General features: G+C 45.7%; 3 protein-coding genes across 3 annotated transcripts in view; 1 reads left to right on the forward strand and 2 right to left on the reverse strand.

The window, feature by feature from the left end:
• Window positions 1-1,472: 1,472 nt before the first annotated feature.
• Window positions 1,473-11,277, reverse strand: LOC139922270 (uncharacterized). The gene is made up of 15 exons (XM_078287216.1): window positions 11,179-11,277; window positions 8,329-8,382; window positions 7,143-7,198; window positions 6,525-6,591; window positions 5,581-5,706; window positions 5,266-5,459; window positions 4,891-5,031; window positions 4,077-4,239; window positions 3,776-3,952; window positions 3,407-3,555; window positions 2,663-3,253; window positions 2,434-2,532; window positions 2,159-2,296; window positions 1,993-2,047; window positions 1,473-1,894 (listed from the first exon to the last, which is right to left on the reverse strand). The coding sequence occupies exons 1-15, from the start codon at window positions 11,231-11,233 to the stop codon at window positions 1,473-1,475; spliced, it is 2,487 nt and encodes an 828-aa protein (XP_078143342.1). The 5' UTR covers window positions 11,234-11,277.
• The window catches only part of LOC139922295 (uncharacterized), a 114,157-nt gene continuing 101,345 nt past the window's right edge, over window positions 8,832-21,643 (forward strand). Inside the window, exon 1 of the mRNA XM_071912775.2 lies at window positions 8,832-8,849. The gene's annotated coding sequence lies outside the window, so the exon portion shown is untranslated. The remainder of the gene's footprint in view (window positions 8,850-21,643) is intronic.
• Window positions 16,554-21,342, reverse strand: LOC139922272 (uncharacterized). Its single transcript, XM_071912747.2, has 3 exons — window positions 21,165-21,342; window positions 17,832-20,402; window positions 16,554-17,673 (listed from the first exon to the last, which is right to left on the reverse strand). The coding sequence occupies exons 2-3, from the start codon at window positions 20,376-20,378 to the stop codon at window positions 17,308-17,310; spliced, it is 2,913 nt and encodes a 970-aa protein (XP_071768848.1). The 5' UTR covers window positions 20,379-20,402; window positions 21,165-21,342; the 3' UTR covers window positions 16,554-17,307.

Below are 21,643 nucleotides of genomic sequence, written 5' to 3' on the forward strand. Positions count from 1 at the left end.
GGCTAACTCTACAGTGCATTTGCTGTGAATAAAAATAGTGGCATCTGTTATTTACATGCAGAGCGCACATTTAACACCAGAAAATAAAACATTTATGAAATTAATTAACACTAACTGAACAGGTGTGACCTTGGCATTTGGTTTTAAGTGTGCTAAATCTGGCATTGCTAGTAGCAGGGTAAGCACCAAGCAGTGGGCCAGACACTGTTGGGGGTTAATCAGGGAACAAACTGACCACCTGTTTTTGCACAATGATGAGGAAACTCTCACTTATCTGATTGGTGCATTTGTATGGGGACTATTTTTGGGGCAGGTGCCTGATTGCTCTCTTGGAGAACAGTGACTTGAACAAGGTAGTCTGGTTGTTCTGATGATTACACTGGATAACTACACTGGACTTACTGACCGCTGGCAATGAGACTACAATGAAATGTCTGGTCTGAAATGTGGACACGGAAATTCAGAGCCTCTTCTTGTGTCTTTCACTTGTACTCTATTACAGATCAACCATACAATACACAAACAGGCACACTTAATTGTACGCAAACAAATAACTACAAGTGCATCTGGCAATAATGCAGATAAATATACATGGAAGCATTTGTGTGTTAACACATACAAACAAAAGCAGTCTTGTGTGCACAGTCACACACAGTCAGACATGTGGTACACACACACACACACACACACACACACACACACACACACATGCTCACACATAAACACACACAGCATGTTTGTAGCTTCTGCCAGCTTTCTGCCTCTACATGCCGAGTGTGTCTGGCACCAGGGTTAAGGTCTGAAGCCACACACAAGCTGCGTGCTCTGTCTGGCTTTTACACACTCTAAATGGGCTTTATGAATGGCTAGGACTCAATGACTGAGTCAACACCGGGGGCCACACTCAACCCAATCCGACAACGGGTTTTGGAGATAAGTCAGAAACAACATTCTCCCAGCGCAGCCAGGAAGCATGTTTAAATTAATATGCCACCAGGTTTTCTTTTGTTTCGCACTGCAAACATTGTGCTGTGGAGTGTGTCAGTCCACAAATGTGTTGTTTGTTTGTCATTTCTGGCTCAGCCCAAGTGCTTTTAAACAGCGGCCTGTGGTGTGTGTGTGTATGTGTGTGTGTGTGTGTGTGTTTGTGCTCTAGTTGCTCCATCAAAGCTATGTTTGATCTGATCGCTGCAGTGAATCCAGCTCTCGACATTGCGTGGAGCCATACCTGCAGTGACTCTGATAGACTATCGCAATGATGGATGGATGGATGGGTTTAATGGATGGATGGATGGATGGATGGATGCATGCATGAATAGATGCATGGATGGACAAGGCCTCTATTCACAATCTTGTGCCCTCATTGGGATGTATATACTTTGCCCCTTTCATGACCAACAAAAAAATACAACATTCACGTTCACCTACACATACAGGAGGTACAAACACACATTTGCACACATCGCCAAGTCTCACCACTGCTCTATCATTAGATCCAACACTCGATTGACATTCAGATCCGAATCCAGACCGAAGTCTGTCTCAACGAATGGAGCTGTAGGTGGGGTGAGCGGGCGGAGGCCAGACGTCAGAGTTTCAAGCCAGTCAGCGGCGTCAAACATTGCCGCCGCCCGCCGTTTCCGTGCGTTCCCAGTGGATGACAGAGGGGAAGTACAGAAGGGGGGTGGGGGAGGGGCTGGGGCCACTTGGCTGGGGGCTGTTGCAGCAGGGGATGGCGGGAGCTCCAGCAGGAGAGAGGAGCATAGGGGTGAGGACAGGAAGTTGTCATCCTTCGAGTGGTGCTGGGAGGCCTGGGATTGATCCGCTTGGGGAGGAGGGGAAGGGCCAGGGGCTAAGTGGGCAGGGGATTTCAGATCAGAGATATCGACAGAGTCTAGAAGAGAGGAAGGAGAAAGAGATCAGACACTGAAAGAAGAAGAGTAAAAAAAAGCAAAGAAAAGTTGTATTTTTGATTCATTATGAGAAACTCACCGACACAAGTGATAGGCTCAGCCAGAATGTCATCTATGGACTGGCAAGGGTCCATCTAAGGCAGAGAGACAGGAGAAACACTTAATTCCCTCTGTACATTCACTGAACAAAAGGAACTTTTGGACAAGTCATGGTGACGTCTCCCTGTTCATCTACAGACTCTAACCTGTGCTTTCTGGATTGCCTCCTGTAGTTCTTCCTCCAAGCTGCGAACACTGGGCAAGGTTTGAACAGGACTTGCTGTAATCTGCACTGGCAGCTCAAAGTCCTGGCCAATCGCATCACACGGCTGGCAGCTGAACACCTGATTGGAAAGCAGGGGTAACTGAGTTGACAGATGATGAAAGTAAGGTCATATGCTTCAGCAATTTTCTTACATTTGAGACGCTGCAGTGTACCCTAAAAATGGGGTCCTATACGTGTATTTATTCGTGTATTTACCTGGGTAAACAAGACCTCTGTCTGTCCGTCTGTCTCTGGCTTCCCTCTGGGGCATCCTGGATCCTGTTGCAGGAAGGGATGGAGGGGTCCACCACAAGACTGGCAGATGAGAGGAATGGGGAAAAAGTATTACTGATCATAGTTCTGCAAAACAGCCATCCTAATATCATTAGCAAATTAACTGTTCTCCAACACATCAGACCCATCATCCACGCCCCACTGTCCTCACCTCGTTGCCAGTGTTAGTGGTGCGGTCCCTGGGTCTGCTCCTGATCCTCTCCCTCATCTCCAGCTCCACACTCAGCTCCTGCTGCTGTTGTTGCTGCTGCTCCTGCTCGGTTCTCCAGGCGGTGCCACACTGAAGGGGCGATGAGGAGGAGGACAAGGGGAGACTGGGGCTTGGGGTACCCGAGGCGGTACTGGCAGGAGCCAGGAAGACAGCGCTGGTCAGACCGCACTGTTCACCTGTCACACTGACTGAAGCAACATTTGAGAAGCCATTTGGAACAGCACTCAGAACTCCATTTGGGGCACCGCTGAGAATCCCATTAGGAATTCCCCTGTCCTGGATGTACATATGCTGGTTTGGGCTGCTGCTGGGTGAGTCCGGTCCAGAGCTGGAGCTCGAGCTGGGACTCTGGTTGGGGGGCACCAAGGTGCAGGTGGTGAGGGGCTCCAGGCTGGTACCCAGCTGGCAGAGGGGGGCAGGGGTTAGGCAGGTGCGGGGCAGCTGGAAGGGGCGCAGACGCTGCAACAGGGCAGGCTTGGTGCCGGACACAGGGAGGCCGCGCTTCCGCAGCTGCTGACGCAACTCTGACACCTAAGGAGGGGAAGGGGTGGAGGTGGAGGGGCAAAGGGCAAAGGGCAGTCATCAGTTTCTCTTCCTCACAAGTTATATGCTAAGAGTTATCAGTTCTCAGAACGTTTTCTGCTTTTTGCTGCCATTCTTGCTTGATAGAGTTGCCTCTCTTACCGTTAGGTCAACAAGGTTAGGAGGGAGAAGCTCGGGCTTGTGCGTGGGACTTGTGTCCACAGGGGTGTGGTTTGTTGTGGCAGGGACAGGTTGGGGGTTCTGGGGCATGGCTCCCGAGGATTTCACAATGTCGCTGCAATCTCCACTGGAGGAAAGAGGGAAGCATTAGCTGACCCTAACCGTATAAAGACCTACGGCTTGTTGATAAAGTTTAACATAGTTGTCTCCAGCATGGATTACATGACACTATATCTAACAGCAAACTGTCAGCATACCTGGGTACAACGATGAGCTGTTGCGGTTGTTGCTGCTGTGGCTGTTGCTGCTGTTGCTGTAGTTGCTGTAGTTGCTGCTGTTGTTGTATTTGCTGTTGCTGTTGCTGTTGCTGTTGCTGTTGCTGTTGCTGTTGTTGTTGTTGCTGCTGCTGTTGCTGCTGGTTCTGGAGGATTTGCAGCTGGAGGAAGACCTGCTGCTGCTTCAGGAGACGGGAATAGGCTGGGTCTATGGGCTGGGCCGCGGCGGGGCTCTTTTGTTTGGCCCCGCCGGCTGGGGAAAGGAATGCCGATTGGTTAGGCTTAATTCATACAACTAGCAACAACAATAAGCCATGAGTACACAAATGAAATGAAGTTTAGAATAGATGTAGAAGAGTAAAGCATCATATTGGTACCTGCAGTCCCAGATCCTCTCTGGTCTGGAGGAATGTATTGGTGGTATTTGAGTTTCCTCATCTTGGGTTTGGTGTCCCGCGGTTTCCGTGGGCGGGGGAGACGGTTGAAGTTGAGGGAGGAGGGCAGGGTGGAGGAACAGGAGGGGCTGGGAGGCCGAGCTGTCTGCAAAGACACACATCATTCGAAATGTATTAAAACTGTAACCATACTGAGGTCTTCAGTGCATGCCCAGTTGTGGCAAATAAAATGTCACACACAAAAAATGTCATGTCAGGTCATTTCACCTTGTGTGGCATAATATGATCCATGTCAAGGTCAAATTCTTACATGAAATGCAGACATGCCACACAAACCTCCAGATGACAGTGTGTGCCAGTTCTGACATACAGCCATGCTGCTCAAGTGTGAATGTGTTAACCTACAGGGCAAATACTGAGCTCCCCCAGAAGTGCAAATTGACAGTAATGAATGCAGAGAAGCTTATAGAGCAATGTGCTTGACAAAATGGAAGAGTGACCATCCTGTAAGGTTAAAGACCCTTACAGTGCTGATATGTGTGTATATACCTAAATGTTGCCCTGGATGAAAATCTCATATCTCCAGAAATAAACTTCTAAGGAATTAAAATAATGGTCTTTCCATAATAATGCCACTGCATTTTTAACATTATTATTTGAGTTTTGAATTAGCTTCATGAAGGGTCATGAAAATATTCAGAACAGAAAGACCGATTTTAAATTAGGTATGATGTTTTTATGAGACAGCATCAGTACGCACTGTGCTTCCTAACTGCTTTGACTAACCCCAGATTACCTTTGGCAGCAGGGGTGTGGTCTGAGAGGTCAAATACATCCCATTCGGTCTCCCAGTCGTTGCCATGGAGTTTGATTCACCCAGTGTTACGCTCATAGGTTGGCTGATGCCCTCGGTTGCCGGGAACAACGCCAAACCAGACTGAAAGCAGCAAAGAAAAAGAGAATATCTGAGTCGACATATAAGGCTATTTATAAATTCATCAGTCTGTTAACATTTACTTGTGAATGTAGTTCAGTTTGGAAATCTAATGTGTTCAACTGAGGTCATAGATGGGAATTAATTTATTAGTTGGTCGGCACTAGACTTTCTTCCTATTACCAACATGATGCAAGACATGAATCTTAAACAAAACTGCATCTCACTTTTCCTTACCTGAGCATGACTGGGGCTGTGGTTCAGGGGCGGGCCCACAGGTGAAAAGTCACTCAGTAATTGGTCACCTGAGAGTCCTGGCAATGAAGTAAAGGCTGGTGATTGGTGTACCCCGTGTTGCTCAGTAGACGAGGAGGAGCAGGAAGAGATGTCATCTTCGAAGACATCAGTGGAGAGAGGGAAAGCTACAGGGCCTGAGGAAATTGAAAGTGAAAGGAGGTAAGGTCAAAAGAGGAGCAAAGGAGGAGGGGTGGGAAATAAAAATGTGTGTGTGTGCCTGTGTGTGCCCATGCATGCGGATGTGTGTTGACTCACGGTTCTCCGGGGGCAGTGTGTGTTCGTGCTGTTGCTCCACGGATCCAGGCCGGCGTTGGATCCTCTCATTGAGGTCCTCCGCCTGGCGAGCCTTCTTCTGCCTCTGGGCCCCGCACACACTCCTGTCTGTGGGTGGGAGAGAGGGAGAGGAAGGGTACAGATAAGTAGAGAGCAGGGGACAGATGGGAGATCAGTAGAGAGAAAGGGAAAAAGGGAGAAGATTGGAGAGAGAGAAGCAACAGGATTTCAGAACATATGTGATGTGAGCATGCACAGCACTGTTGCCATAGGCGATCAGTCCCAGTTCAAACCAGCAGAGGCATCGAAAAATAGTAAACACCGCTGCCTTTAGGGAGATGCATTCCCCTGGATGTGAGCACGCACACACACACGCACACACACACACTCACACAATCATACTTTCACACAGCATTTTTTTACAGTGCAGGACTGTGTAGAAAATCACAGAAAGGAGTTTATAATAGCAGTAGTCTTTTTAATTAAAGAGAAAAGTTAGGATGGTATAGAGGAGAGAGAGAGAGGGAAAGAGAGAGCGAGAGATGTAAGTAATGGGAGAAAATGGGGATACTGATCCCTGGATGGGCGGGCTTATCATGTACTGTCAATCACTGATATGTTTGCAGGCTGCCTAGAGTGGAGAGTTACAAGGCTGCATTTATATTTGATTGACAGCTGATGAAACACCAAGCCTGTTGCAAGATTCACACACTTCATTTCCTCACACAACTACATTGGTGGAGTGGGACTGGAAGGAGGAGGGGGGACTAGACAGCACAGATAAGATATAATGGAGAGAGAGAGAGAGAGAGAGAGATGGGGAAATACTGTAATCACACAGGATAGCGTTACTATGTGCTTTGCTGGGAGCATACAGAACAGAAACAGAAAGAGAGACAGCAACATTACTGTAGGCAGGTCATCACCTTGTGCAGTTTCAGTGTTCAGACCACTAGGGGGCAACTTCTGAGTGGCGCCGTCGTCAGTTATACACTGCATCAGGAAACAGCAGGTCAAACCAACAACCAGGGCCCAGGGATCATATTGCAGTTCATTCAGGGCAAATTGCCATTGCCAGTGTATCCTATTGGAATACTCATTTACACCAGTGTTTCCCCCAGACGTTTTTGTGAGGCTTTTGAAACAACAGTCGGATCTTTTGGTACTAAGACTCTAATGAAACCAATACAAATTAAATTATTTTAGGCGAGGTGGTTGCTCACAGAGAAGAGCACTCAACCTATTCAGAGGTAGGGGAAATACTGATCTAAACTAACCATTTCACGAAATTCACGCCAATTCATGTCAAATGAATGTTCTTGCAGCAATGTAAGCAACAGTGGTAAACCAAAATTCTGGCTCTGGAGCGTTCTACCAAATACAATAGCTTACACTCATGAAAACGTGACATAGGCTACATGGAGCAATGAATGAAAAGGTTTTACATGGGAGCTTGGCTTTTACTGCAACAGGGTCAGTGTGTTATCTATGGTGTGGAACAATCTGTTGTATCGTTGACCAGAGAGGAACAGGACGTTACTCACCAGAGCTTCACTCTGGTCTTTCTCTCCTTTTTGAGAGGGACAGGTAGATTTCAACCCTAAAGAGACAGACGAGATGCGGTCAGATGCAATGAAAACACAGTAGAGAAAGGAGGAATAGCTTTTTTTTTTTTTTTTTTGCTTTTTTTTTTAAATCTCGTTCCGAAATCATGTTATCATGGTATTGTTGTAACAGCCTTGAGGTGGTAGCAAAGGGGAGGATGAGGACTAAACTGAACTCCACAAGCCCCTCTGCGGTGACCTCATCCCCCCAAGATGCAACATCTCATCTTAGGTGCTGTTTTGTGTTGACAGCCGTCAGACTGTACAACGCTTCCTGTCTGGGTGCCTGGACTGTCAAGGAGCCTCCCTGGCTTGCTTTTTGGATCCCTACACTGTGGAATACTCTATACAATGTCTGCTGCACTGATTGCCACATATTTCTGTATATCTGTACATACGAGTCAACACATTTTCTTTCCATATGCTACCTCCTGCCATAATCTGGTAACGGCAGCAATATTGAGAGCAGACGCTAATACACATTGTTATTTTTTTGCACGTATAATACCTTCATCCAGAGATTTATGTAGCCTATATACCTAAATTGGCACAACCTCTTAATATGATATCTGCATCTCTAAATGGAATACATTGACAAGGTGTATAGGTTTTTTTTTACAATGCACGTACATCTACATGTCCTTCTGTATATATGCATGACCTTCTGTAGACTTGTTAATGTGAATATGATGCACATTTTGCATATCATGAAAATTTGCTGTAAATTCACATATCTGTTTTCTTATATTCCCATATGCTTCTTGTTGTTATATATTTTTATATTGTTCCCACCTATTTCATACTGCATATATTTCATATTTTTGGCATGTTTTCATATTGTATATTTTGATTATTACTTATTATTTTTGTGATTTATATAATGCCGAATTTGTTCAAAAACACATGTAATATTTAGAAGATAGAAAATAGATTCCTGTATTATCAGAAAGTGAAATCAAAGAAAGCTTAGAGCAGATCAATGTAAATCCTACACAGACATTCACTAATCAATAGGTAAAAATCTTTCATCGCAAAGAGGTGAACTGAAGATCATTAATATGAAATCCAGCATGCAGTCATATCATGAAGAGATCAATCCCAATGATAATTGTACAAATAGACTAACCAGAGTCTGCATTGATTTCATTCTGCCTCCGGTTCTGAATCCTCAACTGCAGGACTGAAAAGCAAGAAGAGAGGTTCAATTGGCTGTGTTAATAAATGAGGAATTATTACAAGTTATGCTGATGGGACTATAAATTGTAGATTTTATTTCTCCTTGGTACCAAAGAACCAACAATTTGTAGAACGATTTCTTTGAAAAAAACAATTTCACATTGATATAGAAAGGTAGCTGTTGGGCAATGGAAGACAGCATGATCACCGGTATATGATATGGTCTTGTAACTGTATATTACCCCATGACTTTACAGTCTTTGTAGATTATATCTTCTGGTATGCCTACCAAACTACACACCACGAACACACACACACACACACACCCATAAACATTCAGTACACACACGCACAGCCCAACAGGTGAAGCGGGGTAGGGCTTGGACCATTACGACCAGCTCTTCCCCCATAATGCAGTTCAGAGAGTTTGAGACCTGAGAGACCTGACGAGGGAAGGGGAAAGGACAGTGTGTGTGTGTGTGTGTGTGTGTGTGTGTGTGTGTGTGTGTGTGTGTGTGTGTGTGTGTGTGTGGGGGGGGGGGGGGGGGGGGGTAGAGTGAGGGCAGTAACTATTTATCCCTCACTAGGTCTATTTTGGTCGGCCCCATCCCCCCTTCAGCTGTCCCTCTCTCTCCACAGCCTCTCATACGTCCCCTCCGCCCCGCCTCATCCTCATTTGTGCTGCTAACTATATTCTTCCTCCTTTCCTCCGTCTCGGACAACTCAAAACAAGAGTTAACCTCGTTAGAAATCTAGATTCCAAGCGCCTTAGCACACTGTGCACCGTCTTCATAACTGGTTGGGAAAGGTGTGTTGTAATATGGGGGGTTCGATTACTGTGTGTGTGTGTGTGTGTGTGTGTGTGTGTGTGTGTGTGTGTGCGTGCATACCAGCAGATTTTCAGTCCTTTTCAAAACACATTTACAGCACAGTCAATATCACAGCCTCATGCCCGAATCTTGAACCTTAACCCATTTTCATTAACATCGCTTCAACATAAGGATTAGCATGGTATCCTCTCTCTCTCTCTCTCTCTCTCTCTCTCTCTCTCTCTCTCTCTCTCTCTCACACACACACACACACGCACACACACACACATACACACATTGTTATTATTATTAACATATTCATGCATGCTTTTGTGGAATCTGATCAAAGTGTTGCGCTGGAATCAATTCAAGTTCAAATTCAAGTATATAACCAGTACGGTGTTGATCAATTATACCATAAATATGAACTCAAACAAACTGCATCATGTCCTCCATATCGGAGGTGGATGACATTGACTAGCAGATAGTTTTTTAACAAAAGGCTGTAACCCTACTGGATGTGCACATGATTTCAAACAGACCAGCTGCCCAACAGAATCACGTTTCCCAGCAGGTGTTTATGCACCTAAGGGACTGTCTCTATGTCATTTCCCCGCCTTTCTATTTTACCAGTCGTTTATGACAGCCGCCTGGGACCACAACAGCAGCCGCTGCTACTTGTAGGGACAACTTGCTTTATGGAGATATGGGAGGGTTACTTTAAAATGTTATTTGTCAGAAAATACTGATAACCTCCTGAAAATTGTAATCAGGAGCATAATTATATTAGATTAGTCCAACTACTAATGTAATTTATAATTATTTTCAGTTACTCTTGGATTTTTGCCCTAAAGACTTTGCAGAATCTTTACAGACTGTGATTAGTATATTGTTATTACCTGCAATGATAAATAATCCTTTGTAATTTGTGACTCTAGTCTCACAGTGACAATGTTCCTTTAACCTTCAAACATATTCCAGTGTAATCCAATGAGTATACTTTTTTTTCAAAATGATCAGTAATCTGACTACTATGCATTTCAGCAACTGTAACAGATTAAATTTTTTTTGTTTCTTTTTTTTAGTTTGTTTTATTGGCCTACCCTCCCCCCCCCCCCCCCCCCCACACCACCCTCATTGGAGGACGACTTTATCTTGTACAACAGTATTTTTGAATATGTGTACATATCTCACACAATGTAACCATTACATCATTAACAGTATTTGAAGCTGCTCCAATTACAATCTCACTATCAACCAATTAACCACAAAAAATATGCGAAGAAAATAAAAAACAAACAAAAAAAATAATGGATACATACATACATGTACACACACATACATATACAGTACAGACACATAGGCATTTATATACACATAGATATGCATGTGTACAAACCTATATACCCCTATATACATGTATACACTTAATTACACACACACAGATACATAAGGAACAACACGCAACAGATTACAGTTGGCAGTTTTTTGGAATCAGATTACTGTAATCTAACCCTAACCCATTCCCCAACCCTGGTAATAACAAACGATCAATATTTTCCCTGATATTTCCCCATTTATTTCTCCTGTTGGAGAATTGATAAAGAGAAGAGATGTGACTCATGTAGGCCCACTGCCTATTAGCCATCATTGTCAACAAACCAACCCATGTCTTGGTTACGGCATCACACAGGAGAGATCTATAGCTTGGGGCTGAGCTGTCTTCATGTCTATTCAACACATCTCTGTCTGTGGGTAGCAATCACTAAATCCATCCACCATGATCAATACCTTCACTCTATTGATCACATGATAGACAACATGACTGACAAGCCAATAGCCTTCGCAAACACTTCACCTCTACATGTTGATGCTAATGTTGCCAATTACGCCTAGGATGTCTAGCCACTGTTGTGGGAAAATAAATCCCTTTCTCCTTAATTGGCATTTGAGTTGAGACTCTAATGCAATGGCTGCTTCCAGATCCTCACCTGAGCGGAACTTGTTCCGGATGAGAAGCGACCTCTCGGAGGCCAGCAACGTCATGTCGGAGAGGAGGGTGGGGAACGAGGGGAGAGAAAGAGCAAATTCCTGGTATTGCTCTACCAGGAGGAATGGACTCTTCCTTTCCTGTCTCTCGCTGTTGGGGATGTTTGGGAAGAGCAGAGAGAGAGAGAGAGAGAGAGACAGATGTTTGTTAATCCATTGACAGACGCAAACTGATATTGATACAGGCACGCTGAGATAAATAGAAGGAGAGATAGAGACGCAAAGCCTCTCAGACCTACAGGCAGGCTGAGCGCTGCGGTGAGCTGCTCTGGCAATAGCAGGCCTCCCTATAGGCAGCCTGTCATAATCACACAGAGAGTCGCAGCGGCCCACCCACAGAGACAGAACTAACGACACAGAGAATAAAACAGACAAGGAGGCATTTAGAAAGACACAACGAGGAGGTAGAGGAGAGAGAGAGAAGGAGAAGGAGGAGAGTGGAGCTGCATGAGTGACAGAGACAGGAGCCCCGACAGATCCTCAGACGTCAGGGCTGAAGTGCGCGGGGGACACTGATTGTGACGGACAAACATGGAGTCACAACACCTACTAACACAATACATTTTCACCGTGACGACAGGACTCGGCTGTGTAGTACACTAAAAGAAGAGGAGCTGCCTCTAAAATAGAGAGACCTGGAAATTTACATACACTGTGTCAGTGCACACACACACCACCTATTAACAATATTGATTTGAACTGGCCAGCCACAGAACACCCAAAGGAAGCCTGTTTGAAGGGAAGGGACACACACACATACACACAAAAACACACACACGTGCTTTGGAATAGCTGAGGCTATGCATACTAAATCACCATCTTCTTACTATTCCCAACCCCATAAATGCACACACCCCACTTATTTACAATATGAAATTACAGTGCTGTTGGCCCAAAGGACATCCACTCAGTCATTATTGCAATCAGATAACAAACAGTTGATTGAAATTTCATCTCTGGCACAGGCATTATTTCACAGTAGGGCACTGAGCCACAAGAAGGCATTGAGAACAGCAACAAGCCTGAGAATAAAAGTAAGAGAATGAAAGAGAATACTTACAGGAAAAGAGAGAATGAAGCCCCTCGGGGGAAATTGGAGTGGATTTAAGATTAAATTGAGAGAGGTGCGAGATGGAGGAAGAGAGGGAAGAGAGAACTTCGTAGTGCGTTTAATGACGATTTCTTTCTTTCATGTTCTTTTCATATCCTTTCTTTTTTTTCCTTTCCACACTTGTTAGTTCGTCAGGTTTCCTAAAGGTGAACGCAAGGAGAAAAGGATCTGTGGTTCCTTCTTTCCCTTATGGTAGAACTCACCCTATCCTTCTCTCTCTACCTCTGTCTCGCTCTCTCTGCCCCTCTCCCCGTCCGCCCCAAAGCATCCTGGATCCTTGGTGCCAACTGTGAGCGACTGTCAAAGTCTACCCCTCCCCCCTCCATGGCACCATCTCCCCCTCCCCTCCCCTAGCAGCCATTCACTACTCCTGACATCTGTTGACTGGCTGATTGATGAACAGGTCTGGCGACAATAAGCGCTTTTGTGTTTACATATGACTTTGTAAAAAGCAGAAGTTAATGTAACTCATTAATGTTAGCAGTTAGAGTCTGAATCGCCACGGGTTTTGAGGGATAGAAAAGTGTGGGCATAATGAAGTGACTGTTTCTCTGTCGCATGGCAAAGAGAAAAGCCTAGGAGTGTGTGTGGGCCTGCAGAGCAGACTATGGATTGCGGTGTAGTTCTGGTTCCCAACTAATGATGCACTCCAATAGAAATGCAGGCTCAGTGTATATGTGATCCTGTCAAAATACCTTTGAGTCACTTTCTATAAAGTGATTTACTAGTGTGTGTGTGTGTGTGTGTGTGTGTGTGTGTGTGTGTGTGTGTGTGACACAGAGAGTCGTAGGACACAGGTCAGTGAGTCAGTGTTCGTCAGCATATGTGTATCAGCACTGGTGCCATGAAGAATCACCCCGTGTTTCACCTTGCTGTCCGAACCTCCCTTGTTTGTGTGACTGTGTGTTTACGTATGTATGCATGCACTGTGTATGTATGTGTTCCTACATGCGTGTGTGTGTGTGTGCACGTGTGTGTACGTGTGTGTGTGTACACGTGTGAGTGTGTGTGTGTGCCAGTAGGCTGCACAGGGGGAACGGGGGGAAGGGAGGTCGTAGCTGGAGCACCTGTTCCGTCGATTTGACAGACAGGCCGGTGTGTGCTGGTTCAGCAGGTCACAGAGAGGGAGGGGAGGAGAGGTAAGAGATGCAGGACAGAGAGAGAGGGGAGAGGACTGGAAAGAGAGGGTGAGGCAGAGCTGAGGCGACAGCAAAGGCGGAGAGGAAGGGAGGGTGGGAAACAGGGGAAGTCGCAGCCACGGGAACAGGAAGACAGCTGGACCAGATAGGGAAAAGAGAAAAGGAGGTTGCAGCCATTTTATCTGATGTGGATAGAAAGACACTGACGTAGGGACCCACTAATCAGAGAGCACAGAGGAGAGATAGCACTGCATGGGCCAATTATGGTTGCCAAGGAACAAAATGGAACAACTAATGGAACACAAAATGAAAGGGGAACCTTAATTTGATGCATGGTAATAGATGGACAGCTCCTGTAGGTGCCATTTGCAGGGTATGTCTCTGTGTTTTTCACCGTCATAAAATGTGCATGCCCTACATTAAAGGTCTCACCTTTGACAGCTTTTCTTCTCCCACCCTGTCAATGGCTCTGACACACACACAGACAGAAAAAAAAAAAACACTGGCAGCACTGACAGCATGGCACATTATTGAGGGAAAGGTGATGTAATCGCTTTTTCCTCCGTCTGTCCCCGCAGGCCCCTCCTGTCCCCCACCCCGAGAGCCGGGACTCCCTTTCTGATTAACACCTGTTACCCTCCTTCTTTCTCTCCCTCCCTACCCCTCTCTCTCTCACTCTCTCTCTCTCACACACACACAAACTCACAGTGTTAATCCTGCACTGTGTCTGGTGAGAGAGGAGGCTGCACGCTGGTAACCTTTCCCTCATACAATATCATATTTCTCTCTGTAATTCTGGCCTCACGCTTCTTTTCACATACATACAAATATACACCATCGCACACAAAACACCAGCTAAAATCATGCTCGGCCCTTCACAAAGCTTAATTCACTTAGAGTGGGCTAAAAATGCACTGCATGTGTTTTCATAAGCGGCTTCACATCTTCCCCTTCACTGCCATACCTTTAAAGTTAGAATATAAATCCAACTCTCCCCACACTGGCTGTCTGTGGACTTACACCCTTTATGAATAGCCCTCCACCATTTGAGAGTGCTGAGAGAGCGGGGTGAGTGAGTACATGCAGCACATCATAAGAGTAAGTGTGCCCTCACATGGCTGCAGTATGCAATGACAGCCCATGATGGCCATGTTGGACCAAAAAAAGCATCCATGGTCAGTTTATCTTTCCATCATTTTGGCTTTCAATGACAGTAATGGAAAACCTGTGATCTGAACAGAGCGGATATTCAACAAACATGTCAAACTGTCAGTGTATCAAAGAGACAAACACTCACAAACATACTAGTCTAACACACTTCATTACATCTGCCTGCCTCTCCCTGGCCCTTCATCACGGTATCTATTCTCATCCCTCTCTCCTCTCCTCCTCTACCTTTATCACTTCAATCACTTGGCTATGTGCCTTGTGCCACTCAGAAGGCCTGCTGCCCGTTCTACTTGACGCGACACAAACGCCAGCGCACACATACACACACACCGGCAGGTCTCAAACACACATACACACACTCCACAGATCTCTGTCCTCACTCTGTCCATCATCCATCTGTCTGTCAGTCACCTCACTTTGAAGCTCTGTCCAATCTGGATAGTTACCAAAGCGAGCACGCACGCACGCGCGCACACACACACACACACACACACACACACACACACACACACACCACACACACACACCTCCAGCTGGACTGCTGATCTCATACACTTGGCCAGTTGAATATTCATCATCGTCATGCACTGAGGACCTTGTAAGCTCAGCGATGCAACAGCCCAGTGGTGTCAATTAGGGGACTAGAGTCTGTTTTGTGTCAATTTATCCTTTTTTTCTAACAGAACAGCATTGAATTAATGAAGGAAACCTCGAAGTGGCCTTAACTCTGAGCAGGTAGCACTTCAATGAGTTTCTACAATAGAAGGTTAGGAGCAATTGTTAGTCAGGGGCTCATTTTTTATGGTGTAGACGTAGAGGGACATGATTGTGAATAGCACAGGAGGAAACTAATTTAATAAGATTAATTGGTACAGTGCCTAGACAGGGTATCATACTGTCTGCTGCACTCTGCTGTGGTGTTTATAAGCTAAGCTATATAAGTCTATAAATCCTTTATAGCCCTATGGGCCTGTTTGGCAAAGAGGTGACAGGCACCAACAGTTAGAATATAGGCAATTAAAGGTAAAATAGTAAAAGTAAAATGTACATTAGACATCTGTTCCTCCTCTTTACCCTAGCAAATACACCTTCTCCTCACTTCACAGAGCATGCCTGTCCTTCAGAAGCATATACTGCATTCTCAGACCGGCTGCTTGGTTAACCTCTGCTCCAGACACTCTCTACACCTCTCTCCTTCCACTGGCCCTGAATAAAAGTCAGTTTGCCAGATTAATACAATGGAGCACAGCACAGGCCTTTCAGCATGCTGAAGTCTCTCTATTCACACACTGGGCAGCGTTGCAATAAGGAATGGGACAGCCGCGAGGACCCAGTCAGGTCATTTGAGCGATACAGTATTTAATAACTTATCGTCAGCTTAGCCCTGTTAGGCTCAGTGGCTTAAATGGACCAGAAAATTGAGGGAGTGAAAAAAACAGAGGGCTGTCTTACAAACTCAATTACTCCCTGGAGACAGTCCAACTGGTCAGGTCGCAAGCCCAGCAGATATATATCAGGTATCTTTTTTTTTTGTTCTACTTTTGATCCCAGAGATTGGTGTAAACTCTGGTGTCTACTTTGGTGATTAATATAGAAAAGAAAATCCAGTCAGTGAATCAGCTAAAATTAGAGGGGAGAGATGGATACTGGCCCCAGTGTTCATAACTGAGGAGAATTATATGTGATCAAAACCTCTTTATGCAAGTCCACTCTTTGATAACTGATTCATTAAGCATCTGTATGAAACAGACTCCGAAGAGAGCTAAAAGTGAAAGTGAAAATTAAAAGAATGTGATACAGATTCATGTACAGTCAGCAAAATTTAATTCAAATAAGTTAACAAAATCACATTAATGAAAAACTTTAATATATAGTGTTTATGTTAGAATAACTCAGAACTTTTGGTCAAACCATTGTATGATATGGATTAAATACATAAAATCACTCTTTAGAAGGCAACAAAAGAAAAAGAAAGCATTTTCATTCACAACATAAAAAAAGTGAATATTGAATTGAAATAAACCAAGTGCAAATGACTCACAGTGTCTCTGACGGTAAGAAAGATTACATCTTTCACATTAGATAGTGCAGAAGTGCAGCTCTTACAAATAGTACTCTGTTCATAAATATACAACTAGAGCAGATAATTGTTACAGAGTAAATAAGTTATCCTTCTATTGTGAGCACTTTAGGTATTCATCATGGATAATATGGGAATGCAATAGTCTCTTTTTAGGGGCATGTTAGCGGCCTACTCAGTATTTTTAACTGACAGAAAAAAAACAGGATCTCAAGCATGAGCTTTCCCTACCATTCAAGTTTTCTTTTCATACAGGAAAGCTAATTCAAAAGGAATACAATAAATGGCGTATGACTCTGAAGACTGTATTTTTGGCCCATCAAATGGAATGGAAAAAATATACATTCATAATAAATAAATGAACATAGAAACAATGAAATAAATATTGCAAGTGCTCCCTTCTTTGAATATTAATTAAATATGTTTTAATGAAGAGGAAAATTTAGTATCTAAGCATGTGAATCAGAGTCTGAGCCAGAGTTCAGTACGTTCACCCTGCCTGACGCTTCGCTTCCAACTCTCTTCATCTCCTCCTCCTCCCCTTCACTCTGGAGTCTATCTGCAGACAACTCTAACTTTCCATCTCAGACTCTGAGTTATCCAAGTTGGACACAGTGGAGCTGTACCACTCTGCACTCTCTTCCTCCTCCTGGACTCCCGATCCGCCTCCTCCCCCATCTCCTCCGCCTCCTCTACTTCCTCCACCTCTTCTCTCGCTCAGCATCTCCATGGCTACTTGGTGGTATGGGTGTTTGCGCTTGGTGTGTCGACGTAGCGTGTTGCGCTCGGCGAAGCGCGTGTGGCAAAGTTGGCACTGGTAGGGTTTCTCTCCGGTGTGCACCCGTTGGTGGCGCTGGAGCTCGCCCGCCTCCCTGAAGCGCTTGGCACAGATGGGGCACACGTAGTTCCTCTGGCCGGTGTGAATGTGCTTGTGTCTCTGTTGAAGAAAATGGTAAACCTTTTGATTGCATGGCAGTGCTAATGTAACGCATTGCTTTCATTAACTGTTATTACGATGGTAATTAGTGCAATGTGACATCTGTCATTACTTGTATTACACTAGTCAAATTATAGTAATGATTAGCTTGCACTGACCTGCAGATGGCTGGAGCGTTTGAAGGCTTTGCCACACTGCTGGCAAACGTGAGGCTTCTTCTGCGAGTGGGTGATGGCATGGCGCTCGAGGTCTGAGAGGTAAAAGAAGACCCGCGGGCACAGCTGGCAGTACAGCACCCTGCGGGGGCCCATGGAGTTGGGTGACGAGGCTGGAGAGAGGGGATCCAGTGGGTCAAGGGAGTCCAGTTGGCCGGAGGTGAGGATGGGAGGGGAGGGAGGAGCCGCAGAGTTGGAGAAGTAGAGATGGTCGTCCAGCGGTACGTGTTCCGACTGCAGGTCAGAGGGCTCAAACTTGGGCTCCGAGGCCGGGGAACGGTCTTCTGTCTCTGAGCTGGGCTGACCTAAGGGGTCAAAGGTCAAAGTAGCAGACTGTGGGTGCGGAGAGGATGACGATGCTGTTGTATAAGTCGATGGCTTGTTGTTTTCATTTGAGACTTCTTCAGTGTATATGGCTTCAGTTCCAGGGTTTGAATCAGAGGAGTTAGTTTGGGTGTGAATGAGGGGAGTCGCACTGTGAACGGCTCCTCCAGAGGGAATAAGGTTGTTGGTCTGGAGAGCGGGGGTGGACGAGGGGACAGAGAGAGAGGTGAGAACGGGGGCGGGGTTTATGCTGTTACTCACTCCTGACAGGATAACAGGAGGGTTATTGGGGCTCAGTCTGATTACAGGGTGAGAGAGCGTGGACAGAGATGACCCCAGTGTGCTGACCTGACCAGACGACAAAGGAAGTGAGACCGAGGCTGAGGACGCAGTGATCTGGGACAACTGACCAGTAGCGGGGTCAAGGACAGCAATGGGGGTGGAGGTAGAGACAGACTCACCAGAGGAGGAGGGGACAGAAGAAAGGAGGAGGAGCATAGGGGTGGAGGCGCCCGGTGAGTTCTGAGTGACAGAAAGGGGAAGCGAGAGGCCCACTGGAGCAGAGGAGAGCTGGGCAGAGGAAGAGGACAGAAGGAGAATAGGGGTGTTGGTAGAGGGGTTAGTGAGGATCTGAATGGGTTGGCTGGGGACTGATATCCCAGAGGGCTGAGACAGAGCAGCGCCAGCCTCATGAACAGCTTTAATGCATGGCTCTGGGGCCTTAGAGGGCTCCAAGGTCTTTATCAGTTGTGCGCTCGTGAAGAGGTCAGCGGCCTTTGACCGCTCAACACCGAGTGACGGTGAATCATTGGTGGAGGCTGGTGAGGGATACAGATCACCAGAAGGTGCGTTTAGCGTGTGCAGTGCATTATCTAAACTTTGGCTGAGGTTGGGACCTGCTAACGTGGCCAAATGTGACGACGCCTTTCTCTCTGCCTCTGCTGAATCAGGCTGATCTGAGAGAGGGTCCTCTGACTTGGAAGCGTCTACTTGGGGCACTTTGAGTCCGTCTGGACTGAGAGTATAAGGAATTCCCTGGTCGTCTATAAGAAGTAGGTTTTCAGTGTCACAGTCTATCGAAGGGAGGGAGGTAAAGACAGAGGTAGAGAAGAAAGAGGGAGACAGGAGAGAACCTCCAAATGCATCGGTGCCATTCATATGGAATGCAGAGTCCTCTTTTTCATTGTCACCATCATCCTCTTCTACTATATCTCTATCTCCTTCTCCCTCGAACTCATCCACCTCCATAATCAATGAGCTCTCACAGCCAGAATCATCCATAAAGCGCCCATACTTCCTCTCTTTACTGTCTCTTTTCTTAGGCAAACTCAGGTCCAGCGGTTCTGTCTGCTCCTCCGTTCCTACCTCTTCCACCTCCTTACTCGCACAAGCCTTCAAGTCCACTGCTTGTGAAATGAGAGGAGTCTTTGTCCCCCATTCTCTCTCTGTCCTTTCCTCTTTGATCCCTTGTTGGATCTGTACTTGAGTTGCATCAGTACTGGAGTTAAAAGGCGTTTCTGGAACAACAGTATGGTTGATATTAGCATCTGTAACATCTCTCTCTTCACACCTTTCCTCGTTCTCCTCTGCTTCCATCCCATGGAATGATTCAACTTTTGGTTCTTCAGTCTTTTGACTCGTAACTTCCTTTGTCTCCCGCTCAGTCTTCACAGATGAAAATGTGGCTATTGGGATTTTACTAGTATTTTTTTCTGTGATCATGGTCCCAGTTGAGACCAAAACAGGTCGGGTGAAATGAGAGTGAGAAAAGTCTTTGGTCAGGCTGATGGTAGAGTTTGTGATTGGCCTTTTGCACCGAGGAGGAACAACAATTTTGATTCTGATTGGTTGGCTGCGCAAAACAGGCACTCCAGTCTTGACTGTAATTGGCTGTTTGAATCCACCAATCTCACTCCTTTCCTGAGAGGCTGGCTTGGATGTCCCGCCCACCTCTGGCATTTCCCCATTGATTGATGGAGCATCTTGCCTCGAGGTCACTGCTTTGAGAGGGCATGGCTGGAGGTTACCTGGTGGAGTAGTGGGTGAGGTTTTTTCCTTTGGGTCCACAAAAACCTCTGTCACTGGCCCTGATCCCTCTGCACGTTGGCTGCCATTTTGGACATCCAAGCTGCCACTGGTCAGGACTGTAGCCAACTGAGAATCCATTTTGGGGCATACCTATTTATATTTCTGTAAAATAGGGATAAAATAATAAACAAATTAACAAATGAGAGTAACAGATGAACAGTATAGGCTAATTAAACAAAATAGGATAGTAATCTCTGTTATAATTTTAAGGGAATGAAATAAATATGTAGGAGTTGTTGGGAGAAACATACAACTCAGTGTGTGGTGATTATTGGGGTCAAGTGTCGCTGGTCAAGTTTAGTGCAATAAGCCTATAATTATTACTGGCTGTGATACTGTTATGTGCTATTACTAATAAAACCGTATCATTACTAATTCCTCGTTCCTAAATAATGAGCGACTTATGACCCCCCTAAACTGCAGACCGTGTCCTGTTAATTGCATAGGCTACCTTTCATGATCCTGCTGTATAAATTAGGCGAATTGCTTACCGAGGGTCGACCGGAGTCGCCGATCATTCACAGAATAAACGCACCAGAGTATAGCGACGGGTCCGACTGATGCAGGCTAAACATTTCCTCTCTCACTTTTATCATTCGCATGCAACCCAGAGAATAAAACGTTACATTTTGAATTCGTCTGGTATTTAAAACATCACGTTTGGTTTCGCATCCTCCTCTTTGGTTAATATCTGTCTGAGGATAAATCGAGGAACACTGTCCGTGGAGGACGCCATTACGCTCAGACAGTCCTAGGTCCGAAATGCCAATATTATTATGGCGCGTGTGCGCATTGACAACACTCGGACCTGGGACAACGCCACCACTAACGCGTCATTCGCTGTAGAAAAACATGTATATTTACAGACGGTCGCGGTGTGGAGCGGATCCTTCCCTTTGCACCGGAGCCTCCTCGGACCTACAGCCAGCCATTTTAGAGTCGAGGGTTCGAGACACCGAGAGCGCAACCCGGCAGCTTTAGGACAAACTTTACCGGCGTACTGCTATTTATTCACGCTATGCTTTTACGGCAGGTGTAGGATGCGCCGGACACGCTGTCGATACATTTTAAAACTGTATTTTAAACTATACTCCACCCATACACTCGCTGCATAGGGACTGGCTTACCCGAGCTGTGGATATTTCCGGAGGACCAAATATGAATGTGCAGTGTAAAGGGTGATGCTGCGAATACTGAGGGAGGGAGGGGTCAAGGGGAGTTGCTATGGTGTCGCAGCCTACCGGGTCCGACCAGTAGCCATGTTCAGCCTATGAGTATGGTTGAACCTGCAGCCTGCAAAGGAGGCTCTATGTGCGTGCGTGTGTATGTGTGTGTGTGTGTGT

The sequence above is a fragment of the Centroberyx gerrardi genome, chromosome 12 (assembly GCF_048128805.1).
Source record: "Centroberyx gerrardi isolate f3 chromosome 12, fCenGer3.hap1.cur.20231027, whole genome shotgun sequence".
NCBI classification, from domain to species: domain Eukaryota; kingdom Metazoa; phylum Chordata; class Actinopteri; order Beryciformes; family Berycidae; genus Centroberyx; species Centroberyx gerrardi.